The sequence below is a fragment of the Anabas testudineus genome, chromosome 8, assembly GCF_900324465.2.
Source record: "Anabas testudineus chromosome 8, fAnaTes1.2, whole genome shotgun sequence".
Classification (NCBI taxonomy): domain Eukaryota; kingdom Metazoa; phylum Chordata; class Actinopteri; order Anabantiformes; family Anabantidae; genus Anabas; species Anabas testudineus.
In genome coordinates this window covers 2,642,129-2,668,867 of record NC_046617.1, presented here as the reverse complement: position 1 = coordinate 2,668,867, position 26,739 = coordinate 2,642,129, and the positions used below count along the sequence as shown (strand labels likewise).

General features: G+C 41.3%; 3 protein-coding genes across 4 annotated transcripts; 2 read left to right on the top strand and 1 right to left on the bottom strand.

Moving 5' to 3' along the window:
- The first annotated feature begins 4,666 nt into the window (after positions 1-4,666).
- On the top strand, positions 4,667-15,851 carry LOC113160232 (SWI/SNF-related matrix-associated actin-dependent regulator of chromatin subfamily E member 1-like). 2 transcript variants are annotated; one of them, XM_026357391.1, is made up of 11 exons: positions 4,667-4,730; positions 5,221-5,278; positions 6,915-6,958; positions 7,618-7,716; positions 11,409-11,489; positions 12,016-12,147; positions 12,439-12,610; positions 12,735-12,907; positions 13,011-13,112; positions 13,227-13,488; positions 13,703-15,851. In XM_026357391.1, exons 2-11 carry the CDS (start codon positions 5,272-5,274, stop codon positions 14,050-14,052), a joined length of 1,422 nt encoding a protein of 473 aa, XP_026213176.1. In that variant the 5' UTR covers positions 4,667-4,730; positions 5,221-5,271; the 3' UTR covers positions 14,053-15,851. The 2 variants fall into 2 exon arrangements, with proteins under 2 accessions (XP_026213176.1, XP_026213167.1); XM_026357382.1 differs by having other exon boundaries at positions 11,409-11,501.
- A 1,049-nt stretch (positions 15,852-16,900) lies between these two features.
- On the top strand, positions 16,901-20,272 carry si:dkey-283b1.7 (von Willebrand factor C domain-containing protein 2-like). Its single transcript, XM_026352308.1, has 3 exons — positions 16,901-17,263; positions 18,662-18,791; positions 20,031-20,272. The coding sequence occupies exons 1-3, from the start codon at positions 16,901-16,903 to the stop codon at positions 20,270-20,272; spliced, it is 735 nt and encodes a 244-aa protein (XP_026208093.1).
- Positions 20,273-22,108: 1,836 nt separating this feature from the next.
- rpl23 (ribosomal protein L23) lies at positions 22,109-25,955 on the bottom strand. Its single transcript, XM_026362162.1, has 5 exons — positions 25,864-25,955; positions 24,016-24,099; positions 23,246-23,374; positions 22,971-23,084; positions 22,109-22,243 (listed from the first exon to the last, which is right to left on the bottom strand). Exons 1-5 carry the CDS (start codon positions 25,874-25,876, stop codon positions 22,161-22,163), a joined length of 423 nt encoding a protein of 140 aa, XP_026217947.1. The 5' UTR covers positions 25,877-25,955; the 3' UTR covers positions 22,109-22,160.
- Positions 25,956-26,739: the final 784 nt, after the last annotated feature.

The window sequence follows — 26,739 nt, the reverse complement described above, 5'->3', positions numbered from 1 at the left end:
TCATACAAAATTCAAAAACAGCTCTCTCTCTCTCTATCCTGTTTTATTACTACAGTGTACCAGTTGTATTAAGTTCCAGTTATCTATAAATAAAATGAAACCCAACAATTAATACAAATACACAGAAAAACTGTATTACCATGTACAAAAGTAAGCTATATTTTAACACGGCTGATTGCACTACGTACTGCTCAGCACAGCAAACAGGTATTTAGAGCACAGTGCAGGTGAACTATTGCTCATAATGAATTATAATAATGCTGTTTTCTAACAAATTAGCAACTACATGACAGCACAGGTCTACTGCTGTTACTTCCCCTATTCTGTGCATTCATTGAAACCCTCGTATTATCTGCCTCTGTGCCATTAATCACATTTCACATACACAATTATAAAAAAATGTCAGAGTTATACACACAAGTTATTGAAAATGTCCAAGTAGTAGAGCATAGAGTAGAAGACTTTAGCACACAAATTCCATTTCTAAATTATATAAAACGTGAATGAACATTTCCTAAGAGAAGTCAAACACTTGCAAAAAAAAACAGGAGGTGAAGTGAAATCATTTAAAGTTGCACGTGTTCTCCTCAGGATTCTTCTTCTCCTCTTTTCGGTCCGAGTAGAAGATCTTTCCATTAGGCCGTTCCCTCCATGACAGCCGTGTGTCTTCACTCAGGCCAGTCTCCTTCAGTTTCTGGCCAAACTAAAAGAATACAATATTTATCAGGTCTTATCCAAATACAGCATGTTTGTTTCCATATCACTCCAAATGCTCAGTTTTTTTGTCATGTGTCATATTTCGGACCTGTTCTGTACATTTCGCCCCGTTTCTCTGCCTACGGCCAGTTGCTCATTCAACCACCAGATGTCCTCAATGCTTTCCATTTCCCTGGTCCACTTGTGCCTTTTCTAGTTTTTCCTAATCAAAGGGGCCAATATATGTGTAAACAGTGGATATATGGTTGGAAAACGTACCGGTTTCACTTTATCAGATTATTTCTATTCATCTGGATCGTTTGTCTGTAAACTCAATACCTGCATCTTGCCAGTATGGTAGTTTCCTGTTTTCATTCTTCCATTCTTTCCAGCTTTGTCGACTAGTTTTAAGTCTGACCACCACATGACTGCCCTGCTTGTACACTCCAATTTTTGGATCCTTTCTGTCTGCTGTTTTAAGCACACTGTGACACTTGTTGTGTTTTTTCACTCTAAGTGTTAGAGGAGTCTCCTCAACAGTTCCTAGTGTGCCAAGTTCACCTGTCACTTGCTCATAATTAACAACGGGTGAATATCTGAAATCAGTTCCACTTGTATCGCTGTCTACGACCAGGATACTAAACTTCTTTTTTTACTCGTTCACATTGCTCTCTGCACTTACAGGATTTCAACTAATTAACCTCCTATTACTGTACAAAACCAATAATTATTACCTGTTGTAAGCTGTCTTCCGATGCAACCTCCAGGTTCACAGGGGACGGCTTTTTAGCTATTTTCACTCTCAAAATCTGCTGAGTCACTGTAACTTCTTAAGGAGTAAAGATGCACTTTAATATTACTTGCCATGCAATACATGCAACATTTTAAGTTAGTGGTCCACTTGTTGAATGAAGCAGGGTTCCCATCAGACCATTTCCACGAGTCCCTGTGAAGACCAATCCATGTCCGGCGCTTCTGGCTCAGGTTCTTTATCTCTTCATGCTCAGTTTGGTTCCTCACGCTGACCAGGTCAGTGTAGAACTGCCTGCAGTAGCTCTGAGCCTCGCTCCATGTCTTAAGCTCAGTAACTAAGACGTAGCTGTAGGATTCCACTGTTTCTCCACTGCCTTCAAAGATGTTTCAACAAAACTGAAAATTGTTAGCCATGAACATGACGTTACTTAAGATTAAACTACATAATAAATATAGCCTTTTGTTAACATAGTATTTAATATTATATTGTGTTATAATGTGTCTTACCATAGTAGCATACAAACTGGAACAGTCGTTGGCAACTACAATCAGCCCATAAGCCTGCAATGTCCATTTCTACACAGTCCTCCAACCCTCCAGCATTATTGGGTTCACCAGTGCCCCACATGCGAAACTCAGGCTCTCCTTCACTATAAAAACCTTCCTTCTGCAGTGACCACCTCCAGCTGTTAATATCATCATACAGCCCAATCCAGACACTGTCATTATAATGCTTTTGAACAGCCATCACCAGCTTATTAGACTCCTCCTCGCTGCTAACCGTAGCAAGGTCATTGTAATTTCCCCTGCAGAAGCTCTGAGCTTCAGCCCAGGTCATTGCATTTTCTACGAGGAAGTAGAGATGGGCGAGACAGGCCGGTAGGAAACACAGTCCTGTGTTAATAAAGTAGGGTTTTTTTAACAGCTTTAATAGTGAATGTATGAGTATGTGACAAAAATGCATACATAAGCAACTCAATTTTTAAGTTAACAATTTCTTAATGAAAGATATAGTAGCTTTTAATTTGTATTTTGAATCAAGATTCACTCTCAGTCTAATATCTGCTGAACCCTTTGGTGTCTCTCAGCTGATTGTTTCGGATTTCAAGTCCATCCCTCCATTTTCTTAACCACTCGTCCACTGAAAATAGGCTGGAGCTTTTCCCAGCAGTCATTGGGCAAAGGGGGGGTAGACCATGGACAGGTCGCCGATCCATCACGCAGCAGACATACAGAGACAGACAACCATTCACAGCTATGGGCAATTTAGAGTCACCAATTAGTTTTACAGGCATGTCTTTGAGGTGGGAGGAAGGTTACAGGCTTTGATTCACTCTCCCTCCTCTCATTTGTACTGTTTTATGTGGAACAGTGAAAGTTGAATCAGCTGAAATGTTTTAATTAACTTAAACCCTAAAGCCCTAAACAAAATGGCGGTTGCCATCTTATATAATGGCACCAAAATGCAGTATTTTGTAAGTTGACTAACTTATTTTAGTGATTTGAAACACCTTGTTCAATCTATGCAATCTGTGTTCTTTGACTTCAATTATTTAAGGTGACTATTTCACTCAATTTTTTGTTTGAACAAGATAAATTTTACAGTGAAATAAGGAGGTGTATCCAATTAAAAAGCTTGAATAAACATGTGTATATTAGTAGTAGACAGAGCTGACAGACCCAAATGTTCCCACTCAATGTGCCAGGTTTTTAACATGAGGAATTGGTAGAGACTAAAACAGAGGTAAAAGGAGAGTGAATGTTGGAGTAAGATTCCTCAAATGACTGAGTAGTGAGGTAAAACTGATTGCTTGTGATAACGAACCAAGAGAGAATTACTATTCAACTCTGCAGTTCCCCTCAGCTATTTTTCTTTTTCAGATTATTGTTTTTCTTTTATCATTCTCACCATCCTTGTTTGCAGCAACTCACCTGTTCTCTCTAACCACATACAATGGCCTTGTTATAAAGTGGGTCAAATAAAAATGACCATTAAATCCCACTCACCTGGTAAGATCACTAAGATAACAGTTTTACCCTTCATTTCCTTAATTGTTTTGTTCTTTTTACTGTTCTGCCATTACACTGTAAGAAATGTTAAAAGCTTTACTTCAATTTACAAATAGACATTCATCATTTGGTCACATTAAACATGTTTGTGAAGTTGTGTTTTACATGGTAGACATTCTAGTAAATGAACATTATTATTGTATATTATGTTATACACAACATATGTTCTGTTAACCTTTGCTGAAATGAACTTACAAGCAAATTATCCCTCCCATGCAAAACATCAGCTTGTCATCATTACACATTTTCATGAGCAAGTATATCAACTGAGTCCAGTGAAATCAGTGTTTCAAATGTTCTTTCAAAGAAGTGATGTCTTACCCGTGATATGATAATAAACACAAACCACCGACAGATATAAAGAGTGTAGTAAGTGCAATGAAAATCTGCAGTTATATTCACTGCAGTTTCAAATGAGCTGTTAGCTGTCATGGTTCTTTATTGTCATCCCCAATTTAAATCTTATGCAAAGATATTAACAAACAATTTATTTGCATTGTGTCAACGAGTTGGGTTGACTCCACTCTCCGTCAAGGAAAAATTCAAATAACCTAATTTAAGTTACTATTTAATAAATAGTGGCACACCCTGGTAGTCTAAGGGTTCCTGGTTTGTGTCTGACCACTGATCATTGTTTATTCCCTTTCTCTCACTTCTCATTTTCCCCACTGTTGCTATAAAGTGCCCAAATAATAATATCACCTAAGAATAAATCAAACATATTGATGGAACAGTTTTTTGGTTTTATGGTCCGATGCCAAAAACATTTGCATGCTGAAAATCTGATTTGAATGAAAGTGCAAAGCAGGACTGTAGCTGATCAAGTGCAATACAATACAAATAATGATACATAGAAAACAACCTTTTACAAGCTATAGAAAACTAAAAATAATTATTGAGATGTTGAGAACATAATCTTGTTACCTTCAGTCAGCTAGATTGATAATTACCACTTTGATGTATATCTATAGTTCCTCTTATTATTATCATTATTATTATTATTATTAGTAGTAGTAGTAGTAGTAGTAGTAGTAGTAGTAGTAGTAATAATAGTAGTAGTAGTAGTATTGATAGCTGTACTGTACCATTTGAAACAAATGCGCCTTTATTCTGAAAATGTGCTTTGTACCGGTCAACAGTGTCACTTCCGGTATGTGTGAAAGGCGGAACAAGCGGCCTTACAGAGGGAACAGGGAACAAAGGACGATTGAGTGAGTGTGTTTACGTTGTTTTCAATGCATTCATTTAAAAATGTTACATTTTTACCATTTTGGCACTTTGTTGTAAACCAAAATAAGTTATATGTGATTTACTGTTGGGTAATTAGGGCAGTAAGTGGGGCTAATAATTACCTCCATGTGCATAGCAGTAGCGGGAGCTGGTTTGGGCTGTTAGCCTAACGCTAGCTTCAATGGCGATGTCTATTCAAATATCTTCCAAGAGTAACACACTTAAGACGCATAAACAAGTCTGCATTCTATTAATATGCGCTTGTTTTTGGAATAAAACAGCTTCGAAACACATTAAGCGGTTAGCTTTTGCTAATATCGTCAATGAGCGAACTGCCTCTTTGTGTTAAAGTTAGCAGGTTTGGCTAATAGGCCGGGCCGGGTGGGCAGCCATTGTTGTCATTAATAATCAGAGTTTAGTCAGCTGTTTAAATAATTTACCCCATCATTTTAATTGCTTTTTCTTATTCAGGTAAACCAGAATGGAAATTGCCTGTACTCGTTAACCGAGTCTCGAGCCACGATGTCAAGTAAGTAAATAATATTAAGGTTATTATTATCAATTGTGATATAATAGTGGAGCTCTCATTAAGGCAGGAGCATATGTGATCATTTTGTAAGTAAACAATTATGTACAGCGATGTTTGTTTTTCTTTTCTTTTTTCCCCCTGTCATTCATTCATTCATACCCCATATCCTATTTGATGGCCTTTTAAATGACCATCGTATTCTGCATAGAGAAATATTCTCATATCAAACAGTATATACAAAGTATATAAACAATGACACAGATACCGCCTATGTGACAGTTAAAAGCAAGTACACCCCCAGCCTTTGTAAACTATAGGGTTAGGCTTAGAGGCAGACTAGAGTCGAATCATTTCTGACTTCAATCTGAATTTCCTTCTTTATGAACTTTTCACCAAGGCCACCATGTCTCTATGCAAATGCATTGTTAAAAGCAGATATACCCAAGGCTGTAAAGTAGAAAGATTTCCAGTTATCAAATAGCTACACGTAAACATGATGCTTTCCAAATGATTATATACCGTTGTTCTTATCTATTCTGCACCACAATTTTATTCTGGAGCTTTACACGGAATTCCTGAGTCTTACCCGATTTTAACTGTCATAATGGACTATTAAGTGTTTATTGATGTGCACAAATAGCCGGCTTGTTTATTTAAAATCAAAGCTACAACTCAATGATAGTAAAATAATAATAATAATAATAATATAGCTGTCTAATTACCTTCTTGAAGTGGCTCTATATTCAGTGCAGTTTTAGATGTAGCCATTAACCCTGTTACTATGATTGTTTTTCATCTTCCTCTTTAATTTGAATTCTATGCAAAAACTTTTTTGAACTTATTATTTGCATTGTACAAGAGAGTGGAGTTGATGCCATCTGCAAAAATGGCACGTCCACCTATTTTGTTGGGTGCTTTGATTTATTTACTTAGTAAATGATCACCCGACTGATCTGTATGTTGGGACACTGGCTGTGAACTAAAGAGTCTCTAGTTCTTATCATGCAGCTCACCTTTGTCATTCCCTGTCCCTCTGTCCTCATATAATATCCAATTAATAATACCAGTAATAGCAAATTGAGTACAAATTACACACATTTTCATCAATACTACAATAGTCATGATTTCTACCCAGTTACATTGTATCCAGTCGTGATTATAGCCTATACCTATAACTTTGTTTTAGTGAATTTGAACATATGAAAACATCCAATTTACATACAGTCAAGGAAATACAAATTGTGAGGTTTTCGATCATTATTATTAGGATGCAGCTCAAGTCTTCATTATATAGCAGTATTATGAACAAAAAACAACTGTGTGTAAATCATAGTTTTAGTACAGTTTTCCAAATGTTTTGCAGAGTTATTACTTCAACTGTGTGGTCATTATAAATGTTTTAGTTTGGGCCGTTGCTGAACTGTACAGCATTATACTAAGAGGTGTTTTAGTTATTTAATCCATGTATCTGTAGCATCAGTGATTTCAATGGGAATTATTAATAGAAACACTTGACTGTATACTGCAGTACAAGGAAACAGCACTCACACATTTGACAGAGTGTATGTAGAGTGTATTAACTGTACGCAAGAAGTTGTTTGAATAACTGTTAATTTCTCTCTTCTCTTTTGGACAGAACGACCATCCTACGCCCCTCCCCCTCCCCCAGCCCCAACAACAGTAAGTGTCCAGCTGTCAGTTTCTTTCTTAGGGCCCACATTAGCTCACACTCTTTTTGCTTCCTGTCTTTCTGTCTCCCTCTTTCTAAACATTTTCTGTTGCTTTCACTTTACTTCTCTCTCTTTGTCTGAACACATGGAGGTTGCCACAAACCTTGTTCAGCTCTCCATAATCACTGTCACTCCTGCTTTTTCCTGTCACTCCACCACTTATTTAAAGTCTTGCACAGAGATGGTCTGTTCGGCCACGGCATCAAATCTCTCACTTTAGCACGGCTATTGTTAGTAGACATATAGAGTTTAGATTTAGCATGCTTGCTTTGATGCTTTTATTTCCTTATGTTGAGTAACAGGGCACAACATTGTGCAATGATGCAGTAGTTTAATAAATGTAACTTGTGAGTAATATGAGTTGATTTGAGCTTGTTTGAAGGTCCTGATGTACATGTAACATTCACATGTTGTGCACTCATTCTGAATGTCAGCTTGCCGGCCGGTTACCTTTTTTACCTTGCATGATGATGTCATGAAAAACAAACAAGTAAAAATATTTTTTTTTCATGTTTTCCCCCCTTTTCACTTATTTATGTTTATCCCTCTTCCTCCTCTTGTTTGTGAACCATTTCTCATTCGTGTTTTGTCTCATTTGTCTTCCATCAGCAAATGCCTTCCACCCCAGGGTTTGTGGGCTACAACCCTTACAGCCATCTGGCGTACAACAACCTCCGGCTGGGAGGGAGCTCCGGAGGCTCCAGCAGGGTAATGAATTGATGGAGGGATCTGGAAAAAAAGAAATAGAAAAAGGGTTTGGTTTGTTTTATGATGAGAGGGGTGGGAATAAGAACATGTCTTGGACTAAAAATTGGCCTCAGATATGAGAAGAAGTGAAAAGACAAGAGTTGGTAAATTTGCACAAGGATAGAAGGTAGCTTGCAGTAACTGGCTGCTGGCAAATTTGTCGTTCTGGGGGGTTTAGTGAAATAATAAGTAGAAGTGTAAATAATGAGTACAACAGGGACATTTAAGTTGGACATGAATTTGTAGTGGTCACAGCAACAACACCATTCAGAAATACATGGTAAAATAGTTTGGTCTAAACATTTAGTTACAATAACCAGAATGAAATGTTTTCTGGTGTATTTTTTTAAATGGCCAAAATAAGCTGTCAGAGCTCTGTGGATAATCTCATGGTGTTACTGGACAGAGCATCGTCATTGCTTTCCCATTTACAAATTGCAGCACACACTGGCCAAGTCATGTAGTGTCATGCCATTTGCTGCATATGCACTTATCAGTCACAACATGAACACCACTTGGTGGGCAGCCATGTACACAGCATATTGCTCTGTTTGTTTTCCAACCATCCCTGGCCTACCCACTGCTCACTGCAAGCATTGAGTTCAGTTGAGGGTACAGTTGGGGGACACAAAGTGAACTGGTATCATCTACCTTCTAATTGATGGAATATACCTTGTCATGGTAATCTGCAGGGATAGTTGGAAAAACAAGCAGAACTGTGGGCTAGAGTTGGGTTTCTTTGCACTACAGTATGTGTTCTGATGCCTGTCAGTCACGGCCAGCATGGTATTTTTTCCCTTGCTGATCCCTGTGCACCACAACATTAAAACCCATCAGACAGAAATCAATAAAAGCTCGATTTTTTGCACATATACAGTGAGGGAAAAAATTATTTGAACCCCAGCTGATTTTGTAAGTTTGCCCACTAACAAAGAAATGATCAGTCTATAATTTCAATGGTAGGTTTATTTGAACAGTGAGAGACAACAATGACAAAAAAAATTCCAGAAAAATGCGTTTCAAAAAGAGTTATAAATTTATTTACATTTCCATGAAGGAAATAAGTATTTGATCCCCTATCCGTCAGCAAGATCTCTAGCTCCCAGGTGGATCTTATACAGGTAACGAGCTGACATTGGCAGCCCTCTCAGCTCGTTACCTGTATAAAAGAGACCTGTCCACAGAAGCAATCAATCAATCCAGATTCCAAACTCTTCACCATGGCCAAGACCAAAGAGCTTTCCAAGGATGTCAGGGACAAGATTGTGGACCTACACAAGGCTGGAATGGGCTACAAGACAATCGCCAAGCAGCTGGGTGAGAAGGTGACAACAGTTGGTGCAATTATTCGCAAATGGAAGAAACATAAATTAACTGCCAATCTCCCTCGGTCTGGAGCTCCATGCAAGATCTCACCTCGTGGAGTTTCAATGATAATGAGAACGGTGAGGAATCAGCCCAGAACCACTCGGGAGGAACTTGTCAATGATCTCAAAGCAGCTGGGACCATAGTCACCCAAAAAACAGTTGGTAACACACTACGCCGTGAAGGACTGAAATCCTGCTGTGCCCGCAAGGTCCCCCTGCTCAAGAAAGCCCATCTACAGGCCTGTTTGAAGTTTGCCACTGAACATCTGACTGATTCAGAGGAAGACTGGGTGAAAGTGTTGTGGTCAGATAAGACCAAAATCGAGCTCTTTGGCATCAACTCAACTCGCCGTGTTTGGAGGAGGAGGAATGCTGCCTATGACTCCAAAAACACCGTCCCCACTGTCAAATATGGAGGTGGAAACATTTTGCTTTGGGGGTGTTTTTCTGCCAAGGGGACAGGACAATTGCACCGCATCAAAGGGAGGATGGATGGGGCCATGTACCGTCAAATTTTGGTTGAGAACCTCCTTCCCTCAGTCAGGGCTTTGAAAATGGGTCGTGGTTGGGTATTCCAGCATGACAATGATCCAAAACACACGGCCAAGGTAACAAATGACTGGCTCAAGAAGAAGCATATTAAGGTCATGGAGTGGCCTAGTCAGTCTCCAGACCTTAATCCCATAGAAAATCTGTGGAGGGAGCTGAAGGTTCGAGTTGCCAAACGTTGGAGAGGATCTGCAAAGAGGAGTGGGCCAAAATCCCCCCTGAGATGTGTGCAAACCTTGTGGCCAACTACAAGAAACGGCTGACCTCTGTGATTGCCAACAAAGGTTTTGCCACCAAGTACTAAAGCACGTTTTTCAAAGGGATCAAATACTTATTTCCTTCATGGAAATGCAAATTAATTTATAACTCTTTTTGAAACGCATTTTTCTGGATTTGTTTTGTCATTGTTGTCTCTCACCGTTCACATAAACCTACCATTGAAATTATAGACTGATCATTTCTTTGTTAGTGGGCAAACTTACAAAATCAGCTGGGGTTCAAATAATTTTTTCCCTCACTGTACTTGTGACAGAGTTCAGCCAGGTCAGAGCCAATCAGGACCATCTTCATTCCAGCGGAAACCAACTGAGTCTGTTTATTTCCTGACATAAATGGAACTTAAACAAAACAGCGGAAAAGGTTAACGCTGCAGTCTCTGTTTCCCGATTAGTTAGTATGTGTCCTTAACACGTTACGTTGTGTTACTTGTTGACATAGTTGCAGCTTCTCCACAGCCAAGCAATAAGTCGCTGTAAGTGTGAACTTCTCTGGTAAATGTTTTGGCTTCAGTCTCTGACACTACAGGCATTGGAAAAATATGGAGGCAGCTATATACTCAGAACAAAGGAGGGAAATAAGTTATCTGTTTAAAGTATCCAAATGTTGAAATAAGGACACACGACGTTCGTGATAACTTAAGAAGGACTTGTGTTTAGCCTCAGTTGGGAAGTGATGCCCTATTGGATTATTTGATCCAAATTCGCCTTTAGCTGACAAAAATAAAACAGTAAATTAAGTCAACAGTCTCTGTTGACTTAATGAATGTATTACTTCTGGGCTCAGAAAACAGACTCTGCACCTGAGAAATATGATTGACTAATTTCTTATTGTAAACTGTAGTAGATAAATGAACAATAGCGATAGTAAATGATACAGTTTCTTTCTGTAATCTTTGATTACATTTTTGGCTGTATGAAAAACTAGGAATTTCATTGTAAAATGTAAATCAGGGCACAACATTTGTGAAACCTAAACTGCAAAACTACAAACGTCCACTGTCTCTTGATTAGTTCCAACTGATTCTGATTACTGGTTTAGATCTGGATCCAGTTTCAAGTGTTGGGTGTTCATGCTTACTGCAATACTTCAGTGGACCAGAGCTTCCAAAAAATGTGTGGCATGCCTGTTTTAGTTCCTGGTATTTCAGCCACAGAACTCACATGGCTGTCAACTAAAAATGGATGTACATCAGCACATTCATGTAAATGAATTGATGTGCAACATAGATGCTAACAGTTTGTTGGCATTCAGGGCCATTTAAGTGTATTGTCATTTATACATGTACACCTTTTATTTTACCTTTACATAATCCCCACAATCATCAGATCATTATCTGCCGATGTTCTATGTTGTTTTCTGTCTCTAAAGCTTTTTGTTCCTCCCCCATTTTCATCTACATGGCGTTCATCTTCTCATTCACACTTTTCTCCCTTTCTTTGTCCCCCTTCCTTCCACAGAACTCCTCAGGCATCACCGTCCCCAAGCCTCCAAAACCTCCAGACAAGCCACTGATGCCTTACATGCGGTACAGCCGGAAGGTAAGCAGGAAGGTAAGACACCCATCCACGGTGTCTGCTTTTACTGCTTGTCCTCCCACCCTCTGAAAAGCTGCAAGGGTGGGAAACAGCCGAGCCATGACGCCTTCACCACCACCTCTCAACCACCTAGTGGAGACTCTCGTTGGCAGCAGCCTCCTGTTTTCAGTGCTAAAGAGCAATTACAACATGCCCTTGTTTTGCCTCTTTATTTCCCTCATTTTGTGCCTGTCCTTTCTCTGCTTCTCCAATTCCAGAGCTGGACATTTTAACATTGAATGCTGCATAAAAACTAAACTTACATTATGTATTTTTACTGACATAAAACTGGTGGTTCTGTCTCTTCAGAAATACTCCATTCCATTTCCATTTAGGCTTTTTGCAGAACTTTGTATGCTACCTTTATAATAAATTCCTTGCACTTTATCTTCTTTTATTTCCTTCATTGTCTTAACAGCTCTTTCCTTGTAGTGACCATCTGTTACTTTTGTGTGTGGTGTGATGCTCCTCTCTGTGCACGTGTGGTAAGGTATGGGACCAAGTAAAGGCTTCCAACCCGGACCTGAAGCTGTGGGAGATCGGGAAGATCATCGGTGGGATGTGGAGGGACCTGACAGACGAAGAGAAACAGGACTACCTGAATGAGTATGAAGCTGAGAAGGTAAGTCACCTAAAGACTAAAACGGCTGTTGCATCTCCTCCTGCCGAATCGACCTCACTATGTTTGTCAGTGGGCTACGGCCAACACTACTCTTCATGAGCCAATGAGAGGAGCACAGTGACATGATTTACTGACTTACTTCAACTCAAATCAGGAATGCAGTCATGAACTATTAGAACCCTGTAATGGAAGTCAAAAGCTCATCTGAAAGAGGTTGAGGGTTTGACACAAATTAATTTGGGTGGGTTATTCTTTTTAATGTAAGGTTGTGCTTGTTCTCCCCCCTCGTAGATTGAGTACAATGACTCGCTGAAGGCCTACCACAACTCACCAGCCTACCTGGCCTACGTCAATGCTAAGAACAGGGCTGAGGCCGCCATGGAGGAGGAGAGCAGGCAGAGGCAGAGTCGAATGGACAAAGGAGAGCCGTACATGAGCATTCAGCCTGCTGAGGACCCTGATGGTAAGTCTTACATGTATACCTCTGAAAATCCTTTTGAAACATCAGATCATTATTATTGGATTAAAACAAGTACTAAAGTCGTTCATCATTTAACATGAGAACGGTAAAAACAAATGTCTTCCAGACTACGACGATGGTTTCTCAGTGAAGCACACAGCAGCCGCTCGCTTTCAAAGGAATCACCGGCTCATCAGTGATATCCTCAGCGAAATCGTGGTTCCCGATGTCCGCTCAGTGGTCACCACAGCCCGGATGCAGGTTCTCAAGAGGCAGGTTCAGTCTCTTATGGTGCACCAGGTAGGTCGACAGGCACTGGAGAGCATTAATGTCCTTTTGCTCTGTATATGGAGAATAAACACACTTCACAGACTCACTTACGTGTGTGTGTTCTGTATTTCAGAGGAAGCTGGAGGCAGAACTGCTGCAAATTGAGGATCGGCACCAGGACAAGAAAAGACGATTCTTGGAGACCACAGACTCATTCAACACCGAACTGAAGCGGGTACATCAGCACTCACCCACACAATCAGAAGACAATAAGTTGTAATCATGTGCAACTGCAGTGAAGTAAATTCAGTTCTGTAAATTTAAAGTTCTTACTTCCTGTGTTTCCTAGCTGTGCAGTCAGAAGGTGGAGGTGGACATGGAGAAGCTCGCAGCAGAGATGGCTGCTGCTGAAGAGGCCGCACGGCGCCGGGCGGAGGAGAGGGAGCGTGAGGCAGCTGAGCAGGCCGAGAAGGCTGTTCAGGAGGCGCAGCAGCAGCAGCAGGAGGCTGCAGGAAACAAAACTGCTGAACAGGGCAGTGCTCACGCCAACAGCACAACTACCCCCACCTCAGGGACCAAGGAGGAGGACAAGCCCACTCCCATGGAGACAGGTGCCTAGACAGTCACACTTTAAAAATGTTACATTTGTGAACAGTGCTGGGTTTTATCCAGCATCATGGAGCTGGACCAAATGAGAGCCTGTAGGAAAGTTAGGAATGCTGTTTTATTAATTTTTGGACTGCAGGACGTCCTGTGGGTGACGGTAAGGAAAGCTAGAGGTGAAACATCTTGAATTTGATCTCTTTTTTTTTTTTTGTCTTCCAGACGAAGCACCCACAGAGGCCTCGTCTGATCCCCAGTCTGCTCCGCCTCCTTCATCTGACCCCCCCTCTTCTGCCTCTGACAAAGCAGTTGCTAGCCCCGAGCCGCCCAGGGAGAGCAGCACTCCCAGCAGCAGCGCCCCCAGCGATGATGGCAGCAACAGTAGCATGCCTCCGCCAACCTCCGAGAGCGCCCCCGGAGCGGCTGCCCCTGAGACTCCAGTGGCCCAGGAAGGCAACCCCAGCGCAGCTAACCCTAATGCAGCCCCACCACCACTTCCCCCTGCCTCAGAAGAACCAGCCCCACGACCACTACTGCCCCCCACCCAGAGCAGCCAACAGTATGATATGTAACAGTCAGGTTGTTAGTTGACAGTGGTAGCTGTAGAGGTCCTCGCTGTGCTACAGCTCTCCTCATGTGGAACACAATGCTCCATCGTAACAGTCTGTTAGTAAGGTCAATAAATAGCTAAACATATATTTCATGAGAGTTCACGTAGGGTTTCATCCAGCCTCATGTAGCTGGACCAAACAAGATACTGTAGGGGAGTTATTATGTTGGGATATTGGAATAATCTGTGTATGCTTCCTTTAACTGTACTCCACATGCCTGGTTTGATGTGAGCGAATGAAGTGTCACCAAAGAGTCCGATATTTACCCCGACCGAGTTTGTGCTCCAGGTGTCAAAAACAAGCCATTCCACTTTTTCAAATCATGTCCTTTAATATTTTGTTTGTATGTCTTTAACACACAGATCAGTCACAACCTTAACAACAACTGGTGGTGTTAATGTTGTGGCTAGACTTTACTACAGAGCTGTAAAATGGAAAATGTTCAGCAGTAACCGTCAGGTCCAAGCATCCAGTTAGGTAAGCTAGTATCATGTAACATCACTGTTACTACTGCACACTGCTATTGTCCAAAATCAACCATAATCCACCTGTTAATCCTCACACACATTTTCAGTTGGCAGCGACATTAGCACTAAAGCCGACCTCTGACACAGATCACCAGAAGTCATTTCTGAGCTTCATCAGGATGGAACTGAATCTTTTTTTTTTTTTTCTTTCATTTAACAGTTCTTGTATTTGACCATCAATCCAAAACCCAAAGATGCTGATTTTATATAACACAGAAAAACAGCTCAGTCTCACATTACACAGACCTGAACTAACTTTTTTTTTTTTTCCTATTGATTGATAATTGGAGTTAAATGTTTCATCGCCGTGCTACTGTGAGAAGAGCACATGTTTCACTGGGATGAATGGATTCCACAAGTTGACGTATATTTTCATACTCACATAGTCCAGATGTAAACCTCAGATAACTTCACTGTGTAGAATTTGTACCGACGGACTTGTATGTCAGCTCATGTACATATACCTCCCTTCACCCCCTTCACAATTTTGTAGTTTATCAATTTGCGATGTATCCGACTACTACTGTTACTTAGTGGTTTTTAGACGTAGAGGAACCTTTTTAGATAAGTATAATCAACTTCAGCCTACGTATTAAAGCTGTACTCTTGACCCAGATGCTATTTCTAATGTTTCAGCGTGGCTTGGGGGATAACACACATGCTAGTGCAAATGATCATTTCCAGGAAATCAGGAGAGGGAGGGGAGGGGAGGGGCAGCCACGTTTGAATTACTTGTGCACTGACGTTCTGCATGCTCAATACTAACCCGTAATCCTGCAAGTATCTGCTGAGGCTGAAAGTTTAAGATAAAAGAAATACAGAAACAAAAAATGAAACGACAGGCACGTGTCCATGGTGCTTTTTAAAGAATCTATAGATGAAATGACTTGGATTAATTATCAGAACAGATGTTTATTGTTCCCGTGTTCATCAGTTGGCATTTCATCTGGAAGCCTCTGTCCAACATGAGGCTCCTGTTCTTTTACCGTTCCTCCTTCAGACTGCATGTTCCTGTTGACGCTGCAGGCATTTAGCTAGAGCAGAGAAATGCACATGCTACCTTCATCCCAACGTAACCTCAGTCTCTTATGCATTTAAAGGACTGTTTGTTACTTGAATCAGACTGTTTTTAGGAATATGCTTGTTTGTTTTCTTTTTGTTTGTTTTTTTTTTTTCATCTTTTTTTTTGTACTGTCTGAACTGATCTATCGAAATAAAGATGATTTCTCAGTCCGTCTGTGGCTCTGGTGAGGTTTTGAAACCTGCTAATATTTCCCTTTAATTTATATTTATGGTTATTTTAATATTTCTTGTAGCATCATTTAAACAAGGTTGCTGTATCCGAGCTGCAACAGGCTTTGAATGTAGAGCAAAAAAAGGAATTATAGGAAGTGATGTACAATTAAGTATAATTAGAAAAGTAGAGGAGATCAGGGTAGTCTGAAAATCATCTAACCCTCTTCTCTCTCCATAACCTGCATTAAAAGTACAGTAACCAAAAACAAACGTCCCTTTGTGTGGAGGAATCCACCTCACAGTAGAATAAAATCACAAGTCCTAATGGAGAAGTTGCTGCAAAGTCCTGCTGCTTAAAACGTACGTTAAAAAAAAGCACGATAATTCATTTGTACCTAAAACCTGTCATCAGCTGGACTTTAGCTTCTGTCAAAGGGCTTTGTAGCCATCTGGTGGCTGCATGACATGAGGAATAAAGTAAGAACCTGGTACAATTAATGCACCACACTTCATCCCTAATGTCTCTTTATTCATAGCTCTTAGTTGTGTAGAAGGAAGAAATGAGTGAGTCAGAAGAAGTCTTCAGCTCTGAAAACTCTGGGGTTGGTTTTAGATTGTCCAGTGAATGCATATGAATAGATTAAACATCCCTCTGTCTTCCCTGTATTCAAATATTACTCTGCTTCTGACTTGAAGTGTCCAGATGACATCATCTGATTCATTTCATACAGTACATACAGCTGATTGAGTGGAACTGCCCTTTAAACATCATTCCCCCCCAGTTTTATCTATAATAATAATAATAATAATATTAAAGTAGCTGCTTCAGTGGGAACTAGACAGGTCCAGATAAACTCCTAGAGACCTGATGAAGTGTTACGGACTCAGACAGGTTCATCCTGACCAGCTCGTCTCACTCCCATGAAGACACTCGGACCTCAGGGACCTGACGCGCACTCATGCGCGTCACCGGCGCCACTCGCGGTGGGAGAAGAAGCAGCGCGGACGCATAACACGCATCGTGTCGGTGCAGGTCACCCGTCACCATGAGGCACCCGCACCGGGCGCTCAGCTGCCTCCCCATCGCTCTGGTCCTGATGCTGCGTCCGGCGGCGGCGGAGTACTCGTCCAAAAGCGAGCTGGACTACGAGTTCGGGGACTACCGGGGGAAGTGGTGCATCGACGACCACGGCTTCGTGTACGGCATCGGAGAGGTTTACTACCCGAGCCCCACGGCGTGTCCGTGCACGTGCACCGTGGACGGTCCCGTGTGCGTTCGGCCCAAGTGTCCGCGCATCCACCCGCGCTGCACGCGCATCACCTACAGGGCATGTTGTCCGGTGTGCGAGGCGGTGGCCCGGGTCTGTGTCTACGGGGGGAAAACGTACCGGCTCCTAGAGGAGTTCAGGGTGAGAGAGATCTAAACTTCTACACCCACACCCCCACCCCACCCCCACCCCGCTGTCCCAGTCCACACACCTCCACATGTAGACAGATCACCTGTGCAGCATCAGCACATTGGTCCTTATGGATTCACGCAGGTATTTAGCTGTAACTGACACATAAACTTAGTGATGTTGTGTCTCCTGTTACACTCTGGATTCATATTTTCACATTTGGGATTTATAATATTTGTATACTGTTCTGTTTTTACACAGTTGTACTTTTTAAACTTCTACGTTGACCAAACTCTTCTGAAATACACTAGAAATTATGCTGCTGATTATTTCTTAGTACAAACCTTATATTTAATATTTGTATATTACCAAAGGAAAAAACTAATGTAATGGAGAGATTTCTGACTGTTCTGGTTTTCAGGACTTTATCACTGTTACTGATCAGCTTTGTTTCCAGCTGTTGCTGCCAGGCGGCAGATTTAGGGAGAAGTGACGTGAAGAAGTTGCCACAAACTTATAGAAATCATCATATATTCTGCAATAATTTCAAAATGAGTTAGTGTTTATTATATATTATACAGATATTTGAGTTTAGGTTTAAATGATGTGATGAACATTTGGCTACATTTGAACAACATTAAGTAGAACGTAGTATCAAATCATCTAAATTTTAACGGAGCAAACGTAGTGAAACACAGTTTTAAAGTAGATAAAAGTAATATTTGGTTGAATATATTAAGAATGTGACTCTGTTGGTTTCTTCCTTGTCTTGCTGGATGATGAAACTAATCCTCTTTGGGTTTGATGCATTTCCATGTAAATCTATGTCAAATGATCGCGACACCTTCAGCCCTGCTCTGCAAAGAATATTGGTAACATCTTGTGTCTGGGTTGTTGTTTTTTTTCACACCTCTTTCATCAGCTGCTGTCGTTTTTTTCTCTGCTCAATCTTTCCGTGTATGAACAGTACACCAGTGGTTTCTTTCTTTTTCGGGATGTTCCACATTGTTTCCTTTTCTTTTCCATTTCTCCTGCTCTCGTGTGTTTTGCTGCATACTTTTTACCTTTTTCAACAAATGCAGGTAAAATCCCAAAAAAACCAGAGGGGCAATTTTAAAGTCACAGGTCACCTGGGCAACACAAACCAACTGTCAGTACTACTTCAGTACTGAAATGAGGGTCCTTTTTTCTTGTGCTGTCAACAGTTTCCATGCTGACGCGCAGCCGTGTGCTCATTGGGGGAGCATGAGGACAGGCGTTGGCTGGGTTTTATGTAACTGATGGTGTATTAGACAGCAGTAGTGTGTGTTTGTTGGACACACACACGGCATGTGCAGGTCTAGTCGCATCCTTATCAGAGGGAGCCCGCGACTAACTGGCTACATTCAAAACTGCATGTGTGTGTTTCAGTTGTCGAGGTGTGAGCGATGTCGCTGCGAGGCCAACAGAGAGGTCTACTGCAGCATTTCAGACTGCCCGGCCCCTCACTGCGTCAACCCCACCTACGAACTCAACCACTGCTGCCCCATCTGCAAGACTGGTAAGATGAAGTCTGAAATGTCTGACACCATCTGAGTAGCAGTCTGAATCTGGCGTTCATCGTCCAAACCTCTTTAAGGCAGGTCATCCACTCCCAGCCGTGCTGCTACAGCCAGGTCGTAGAAGGATCATAACCCCGTGTGTTGTCATATCCCATCTCACTGACTCTCCAAACACACACACACACACACACACACACACACACACGCACACACACATTTTTAAGCCGGTGCCCCCTGTCATTGTTGACTGTGTGTGTCTTCACCCTGCAGCTCTCATCAGCAGCGCGGTTACATCACCTCACACACCCTACAGCTTACAGAGCCGTGGTCGTTATGTCACACATGCTTTCAGTGCCAGTGGCATTAATGCCCCTCTCTGACATTGGTGAGATGTGTGTGTGTGTGTGTGTGTGTGTGTGTGAGAGAGAGGTGAGACAGTATTGGACAGTCAGAGTCTAAAGCATTCATTCCATATAAACATCAACATGAATGTTTTTCTATCTGCTCTATAACAGTTGTAGTTTCTATTTTTACACCTCCTCTGCTGGACAGACAGTGGGGCAGATGGTTTGGTTTGTTGCGTCATTGATGATGCCCCCCCCCCCCCCCCCCCCCCCCCACCCTTCATGTGGCTGCCAAATTCCCCAACGTCAGCTGTGCTTTATCAAACGCGGCTGGATCTGGCATCAGACGAGCTGAGCTTCCTGTCGTCCCGCTGACAGCCGGTGGTAATTGTTTAACAGGTAGCAGCCAAATAAAGGAACCCCCATCTGTGAGGGAGGGATGGAAATAACATGAAGGGAAGCAGTTTGAGGGCCCAGACAACATCTGAACGCTCTACTGACAAAACCATGCAGAGTCTTAGCACGTTGTAGAGGGGGGACACTTTAATTTGACCTTAACGTCCCTTTGTCCTCAGACAAGAGGAATTCTTATTTCTGTTTATTAAGTTTTGTAGCCTCCTGTTTATTGTAAGTCTAATTATCTGAAGTGAAGTGTAGCAGAGCATGGAGAGGGGGGGCTGGGTGGAGCAGAGTAGATTGATTTCTAGTTACTTCAGTTCCCAGCTGAGGCTGAAGGGAAGATAAAAATTACACACGACAATTACAGCATCCATGCAATGCCACCTTTCTTTGAGTGTAGGCTTTATCCTCTGGGGACCACGAATCCCCGTGCTCCATGTCACGGGTGCTAATGTGAGCCTCTTCTTCCTCGCCGCCTTTTCTTGTCCCCTGTAGGTCCCAACTGCTTTGCTGGGGACAAGGTGATCCCAGCAGGGGAGCGCGTGAACATCGACGAGCGCACCGTGTGCTACTGCACCTACCGGGACGGCACGTGGCACACCCACCCCCACGCCACCTGCGAGCAGCGCCCCCAGCCCAGCCCGACACCTGGTGCTGGCACCGAGTCCCCCGGCGACGAGGGCGCCAGGGAGAGAGCGGGGAGGCCGTTTATCCCCAGGCTGGATGTGATACCGTAACGTTCGCAGCAGACACGTTTGATTTGTGGTTTTACAGTTGTAAAAACATAAAAACCCACTGAGATATGATGTAGTATAGAGGAGGGTCCACACAGGTGATCTGAACAGTCCCATTAGTGCCACTTTCCTATTCCATGTTTCATCCAGTGAACCTTTTTCTAACCCAGGGAGCAGACTCAGTGTTGCCAATCACACAGTATTTACCAGTGTTTATTTCAACACATGATGCTGTGAAGGTGCAACAGCTTTGGAATAACTGGTCAGCACAGTTTTTCTAAGCTGCTGTTAAATCATCTATTTTTGACAATAGAAACAATGATAATCGGATCCTGTCGTGATTTCAGCAGCAGTGTGTCAGCTGGTTTGCTTCATATTCAAGTCTTATTAAATCCTAAATCCTTATTTTAAAGAACATCTTTGCCCATAAGTCTTTCTTATAGTCAGCTAAATGACAGCAACACCAAGTAAACAAATACGAAAAAGGAGAGTAGAGTTTTATGGCAACGGACTAAACACAAGCTGATGAGTTGAACACCCACACTGCCAACCTGTAGGAAGTTTTTTAAATGTTTGTGTTCACAAACTAGTGAATTTTCATTTTCGTGTTTTAAAAACACAGCTTCATAGCACACATGAAGCACTAACACCAGACTGAGAATCAATCCAATGGTTCCACCTTCCCCCTGCTCTCCTGAGTCTGACTTCATGATGAGCCTAGTTCTACAAATAAAAGAAAAAAGGGACATTCTGTAGCTTTAAAGAGCTACTTGAACAAACTGTCTGTCAAGTGTATGTCTAAGAAATAAATATTTCAAAATGGATCCTTACTGTATATATATTGTATAGAAGACTGTAATAAATAATCAGGTTGTCAGAGATGGGCATTAGCTGCAGCTCCTGCATGCGTAAAAATGAAATTCGGCACGTTTTTGAAAGTTGACAGTGTCTAGAGGTCGGGAGGTCGTATTAAAGTGCCACGGTGGGAGACAGAGGAGAAAACAAGTGTTGGATGCAGGTGGTGGCCTTGAATTTCTCTAAGGTCCTTCTGTGAGCGGAGGGAGGCAGGAAAAGTCTAAAAGTCTAAGTAGAACGCGCACACACACACACACACACTGTACATAGTCTTAAAATGAGTGTATAAGCAGAAAACTGGTGATTTGCCACTATGTGGAGCAGCAGACTGGTCTGCAGTCTTAAGTGTTTGGACAGTTACATGTTTGTTTGGTTTTTTTTGTTTTCAGCTCATTTAATATGAAATAAAAGAAAGAAAAATGCATCTAAGAGCCTCATTATTATCGTGAATTGCACGGTCAGCCATCTCTCCCGTCCTCTTGTCTACTCTAACTCCCTCCCTCAGGGGTCTGTTGAGTACTCAGGTTTACAATACTTCCTCCCCAGTTCTGTCTTACTAAGGTCTGGATGCTCCCCTCTAAACGTCCATCTGTACGTGGTTCCAGTTAGTGTAACTGCACAGAAACTAAACTGTTGAACTGCAGCTTGTGAAATAAAACTTACAGCTCATTTGTTCCAGGTCCCGTCAATTCAGTTCGCCCTCTAGTGGGGATTTCATGAAGTACATTACCAGTACCACACCTGATGACCTACGATTAGTGTTCCCAAGTGAAAGTATGAACTGCAACATCCATGTCTTCAGGATTTACATTCAATCTGCAACCAGCTCACTATGTTGCTCTTCTGAAACTTCACATATCAAAGTGCTAATTAAGAGCTCATGAAGTGAGTCCAATGCATGCTCACAGAAAGTTGAGCTTGTATCAACTCCTGTTCCTTCATTTTCACTGTTTCCTCTACATAACTGAAAACAAAGACGCCGTGTAATTTGATTAACAACAGTTTTTATTCAAAACAAACAGGTGCAGGGTCCAGCTCAGGCTATGCTGCCGGCGTTGGAGGCGATCCTGGGCCACAGGTCAGCGCACTCCTTGGCCACTGGGCCTGTGATGGCTGAACCTGTAGATACAAACAATGAAAGAGTTCCTTTAGTTCCAACACGGCATCAGCTTCATTTAAATTCTAATTACACTGAGACTCTCAATCATTACCACTGTGAGAATAAAAAACATAGGCAAGATCAAAGTCCAGGTAGTGTCGCTTTAGTGTAGCTTCATTAGTGAATACACTGCATGTTAACTGGTTGGGGATAAATCCAGAAATCAGTCAGTGGTTGTAATTTGTCTCGTCACTGATTGAGATCAGTCAGCTACAGTTGGTCGCTGCCGTCTCACCCACAGTGACGAGCTTGATATTCCCTTCTACGACAACTCACCGAGCCACTGAGCAGACAAAGCAAGTGCTTTTGGAAGGGGAATGAGTTCCTGCTAACCCACCACTTCGAGAGCATACAGAGGTAAAATTGTAATTTACTGTGAAGTGATTAAATTCTACTCACATAGAAAGAACTTTGCTATTAAACTGCTGAGAATCAAAGTTTCACCATCACTGCAGCACATGAGGGGCTGAGGCAGCTGCATTAACACAGTAAATTACAAGTCTACTAATAATCACTGAAAAGTATTAAAACACTAAAACCAGCATCAAAGCAAAAAAAAAAAAAAAAAAGATGCTCTCAATTCCATTTTCAGGTGATTTCACACCAACACATCAAACTACTATTTCCTGTTTAATTACCCTGTTGTCAAAGACGAGATACAGAGAGGATGACAAGAACAAAACCCACCCTTCATTTCTCCTTTGTTGTTTACTATGACGCCTGCATTGTCTTCAAAGTAGAGGAACACGCCATCTTTTCGCCGATACGACTTCCGCTGCCGTATCACAACCGCAGGATGCACTGTGGACAGAAGACACACACACTGTTAACTATGATTTGACTCTAAGTGACTCTGTGGTCACCAACTATTGTGCTTGTTACCGCCCGTGACTATTCAATTACTTGACACCAACTACTACAGTGAACACATCAGGCTGGACAGTCCCGCTGGTTCCACTCACCCTTCTTCCTGAGCTCTGGTTTGCCTTTCTTGACTGTGGCCATGACCATGTCACCCACTCCTGCAGCAGGCAGACGGTTCAGACGCCCCTTGATGCCCTTCACAGAGATGATGTAAAGGTTCTTGGCACCTGGAGAACAAGGAGACCACAAACATTAAAGTCAACAGCAAATTGGGAAGAAATTCTAGAGGATGCTGTGTTCAGGATTATTTTGTCTCGTCACTGATTGAGATCAGTCAGCTACAGTTGGTCGCTGCCGTCTCACCCACAGTGACGAGCTTGATATTCCCTTCTACGACAACTCACCGAGCCACCGAGCAGACAAAGCAAGTGCTTTTGGAAGGGGTGCAACATCAATAGATGTGCCACAATTTTACTTATGACAGCAAGTCTGAATTAGTAAAAACACAACTGTGAGTAGTCTTTAAAAGAAATGTGTTTTGCACAAAAGTTACATCTTTAAGAACTGTACATTTCTCCACATGTCCATTTATACCTAGATGAAAAAAGGTAACATTTCCATACAGGAAATAGCATTTCACCAAAAGTTAAGCGACACCACTCAGACCTATGTGACTGATGCATCCAGAAACAGGATGGCAAAAAACTAAACTTGTTTACTTCCCCGTTTACTGATTTTCTTCAGTAATCTGCACAGGTTTTCAGCACTAACATTGTTTACTTTGTTCAACTATGAGAAAATATCACCTGCACAACACCTAGATTGCATATTTATGCCATGACATTACGATAGGTTAATTAAGTCATACCTGTGTTGTCAGCGCAGTTGATGACCGCTCCCACTGGGAGACCCAGTGAGATGCGGAACTTGGCTCCAGATGAACCACCACGTCCTGTAGGAAGACACAGTTAAACACTGACTTGTTTAAGGCATTAAATAACCCTCTGTATGTAATATTTAAATACATGTTCCGTCTGGTTTATTATAAACTAACACTGAAAATGTTTCATTAAGCTGTTGCCAGGTTCATCTGATCACACTATGTTTTACACATTTCAGTAACAAAAACAACACTATAAGTGGACAAGTAGTAATCAGCATCTTGACACAAGGTCCTAATGAACAACATGTAGTGTCTGTGGAATCAAACTGTAGATCTACATCTGGGTCAAAAGTCAATCAAGCTGCTCAACCAGTTGCATCTTGCATTTCATTAAACCCCTGTCTTCTGATGTTACTAGTATAATGAACCCACAAAGAATTGGATGAGACAGTGCAAATAAAATAGCTAAAAATGCAGCAGCACACAAGAAATTTAACATTTAGATTGAGCTGCTCAATTAAAGTTACTTCATTTAGCAAAACCCAGTGAACAGTATTTCAAATGTGAGCGAATCCAGCTCCTGACTCAGTCACTGTTCCGCTATTCAAACAAATAAACACACTTCTGGATGAGAACAAGTCTGTAACCACAGTAACTGAAAGCTACACAACTAGATGCTGACAGCTGTTAGTGCTAAATACCAAGATCAGGTATTTAATACATAGAAATATTACATTTATAGGACAATGAGAAACAAAAACATGACTAAAATCAAATTTAAAATCAACTTAGTCTGATTCTAATGTGCCCTATCCACAAGTCTGTGTCCAAATACCCCCTAGCAGCAGACAACGCTCTACCTATCGATGGGTGCACCATTTCTGAAACGTTAACAAGCAGTCCCTGTTAGGTGAAACCTTACAGCAGCTCCAAAACACACTTATCCTCGGTTTAGAAATAGCAACTACATGTTACATGCTGGTTTCAGTGTACATGTTTGATCAATCACTACAATATCAAAATGTATACATGCCACATTGAAAGACCTTTATTTTCAGATTTATGGTCTTTGAGTATGTTCAGCAGCTGATAGACTTACTGAGAAATGTGACTGCTTTAAACAAACTGCTGGTTAAACTCTTTAACCATTTGGTAAAAGCACTGTTTGATGTTACCTCCCTAGATGAACCAGGAGGATTCACAGGTGATTGCTAACATGCTACGTGCTCCAGTCGAGAATGAGAAAAACGGATCGTTAACCCTTTCTTTCTCACCCCACTTCTATTAACTGAATAAGAGGGTAGCGTTACCCAAAATTAAGTTCCACTCAAAATCTTAAATATTTTTCTGCTGCTGTACATTCACAAGTCAACTTCCACCACCAGTTGCTATTTCACGATCACTATCCACGTTGACCTAAGAGTAACGTTACCGGCTCTGACTAGCTGCCTCTGCTAGCCTTAGCTAGCTCGGGCCGCAACATTAAAAGTTCACAACATGCGACCTATCGTTTACTTACTTTAATTCATGCGACGCTACGTGCATCGCAATTAAACCGGTTAGAAGCTAACACAGAGCAGCAAACGCCAATTATTGGCCTCAAACGCCATTTACTTCACGCCTTCATGGCGCTGGCAGCGAAACATGGCTACCGCCAACTACCCAGCAAAAGTGCTATCGTTCAGAAATAGTGGACTGTTTTCATCTTTTAAAAAAACTAATCGCACATATATGTTGTCTTCCCCACACTGTCTCATATTAACAATTATATAGCAGCTGGCGTGGCATAAAAACGACAGATGAATGTTGATTGTACAAGTGGGATTTTCATACCTCTCTTAGACATTGCTGCAGTAGGGAAAGAGGAAGACAGAGAAAGGAATTGTGGGATATAAAGTTGAACAGAACTTCCGGGTCACGGCGCCGTGGCGTGCTGCGTTCAGGGGCTATGGAAACGCTGTAAACAAAGCAAAAAAAAATAAATAAAAGGCGTTTAACGTTGTAATCAAGCTCATTTCAAACATGTTTCAGGAAAATAGACCCCACAGTTTAAAATCTACCAAACAATTGCATTGATTTTAAAAGAAAAAAACATTTGATCTATTTAAATAACATCAAATCCAATAGAAATTCTGCTTTAAAAAAAAAAATGACATAGATACACATAGATTTATCTCTCGACATTGCAATTCAAACGTTTTGCAGCATTTCTTTGATCAGTGACTATATTCCTATTAATTTTCCAAAATGTATCATTTAATTTGTGTTTTCATGGAGTACAAGAAAATGAGAAATGAGAAACTTACTACAAAATAGTATTGTATATTTTAACATTTAATGAATCCAGGCAGTACATGATCTCACATTTAAATAATTTGGACTTACATTTTACATCCTAAAGCCCATGTTATTAGTAATTATGCACGCTGGCCTATTTTTAATAATAAAATGAAAATTAGAGTTTGTCAATGGGTAGTTATATTATCAGTATTGTGATTTTTGGTTTATGTATGACATGAACAAGTTGATTTTTTGTGATAAACTCAAGTGGCATTATTTGCTGACTTTTTTATATTATATCTTGTTTTGAATTTTTGTTATTTTGTTATTGTTCACAAAATAGTTAGACCTACTTTTTCTACATATTTTAACTGGCTTCATCACTAATGTAGCTATGCTGCAATTTAACTACTGCCAGTGTATAGTAGC

Bases quoted from the DNA above. Each gene is read 5' to 3' on its own strand.
- rpl23 (XM_026362162.1), bottom strand. The intron at 23,375-24,015 runs GTATGACTTAAT...CTTGTTCTCCAG, and splicing joins CAACTGCGCTGACAACACAG to GTGCCAAGAACCTTTACATC. The intron at 23,085-23,245 runs GTGAGTGGAACC...TTCTGTCCACAG, and splicing joins ACCAGAGCTCAGGAAGAAGG to TGCATCCTGCGGTTGTGATA.
- LOC113160232 (XM_026357382.1), top strand. The intron at 7,717-11,408 runs GTAATGAATTGA...TTCCTTCCACAG, and splicing joins GCTCCGGAGGCTCCAGCAGG to AACTCCTCAGGCATCACCGT. The intron at 11,502-12,015 runs GTAAGACACCCA...ACGTGTGGTAAG, and splicing joins GCCGGAAGGTAAGCAGGAAG to GTATGGGACCAAGTAAAGGC.
- si:dkey-283b1.7 (XM_026352308.1), top strand. From the start codon at position 16,901: ATGAGGCACCCGCACCGGGCGCTCAGCTGCCTCCCCATCGCTCTGGTC. The intron at 17,264-18,661 runs GTGAGAGAGATC...TGTGTGTTTCAG, and splicing joins GGCTCCTAGAGGAGTTCAGG to TTGTCGAGGTGTGAGCGATG. The intron at 18,792-20,030 runs GTAAGATGAAGT...TGTCCCCTGTAG, and splicing joins CTGCCCCATCTGCAAGACTG to GTCCCAACTGCTTTGCTGGG.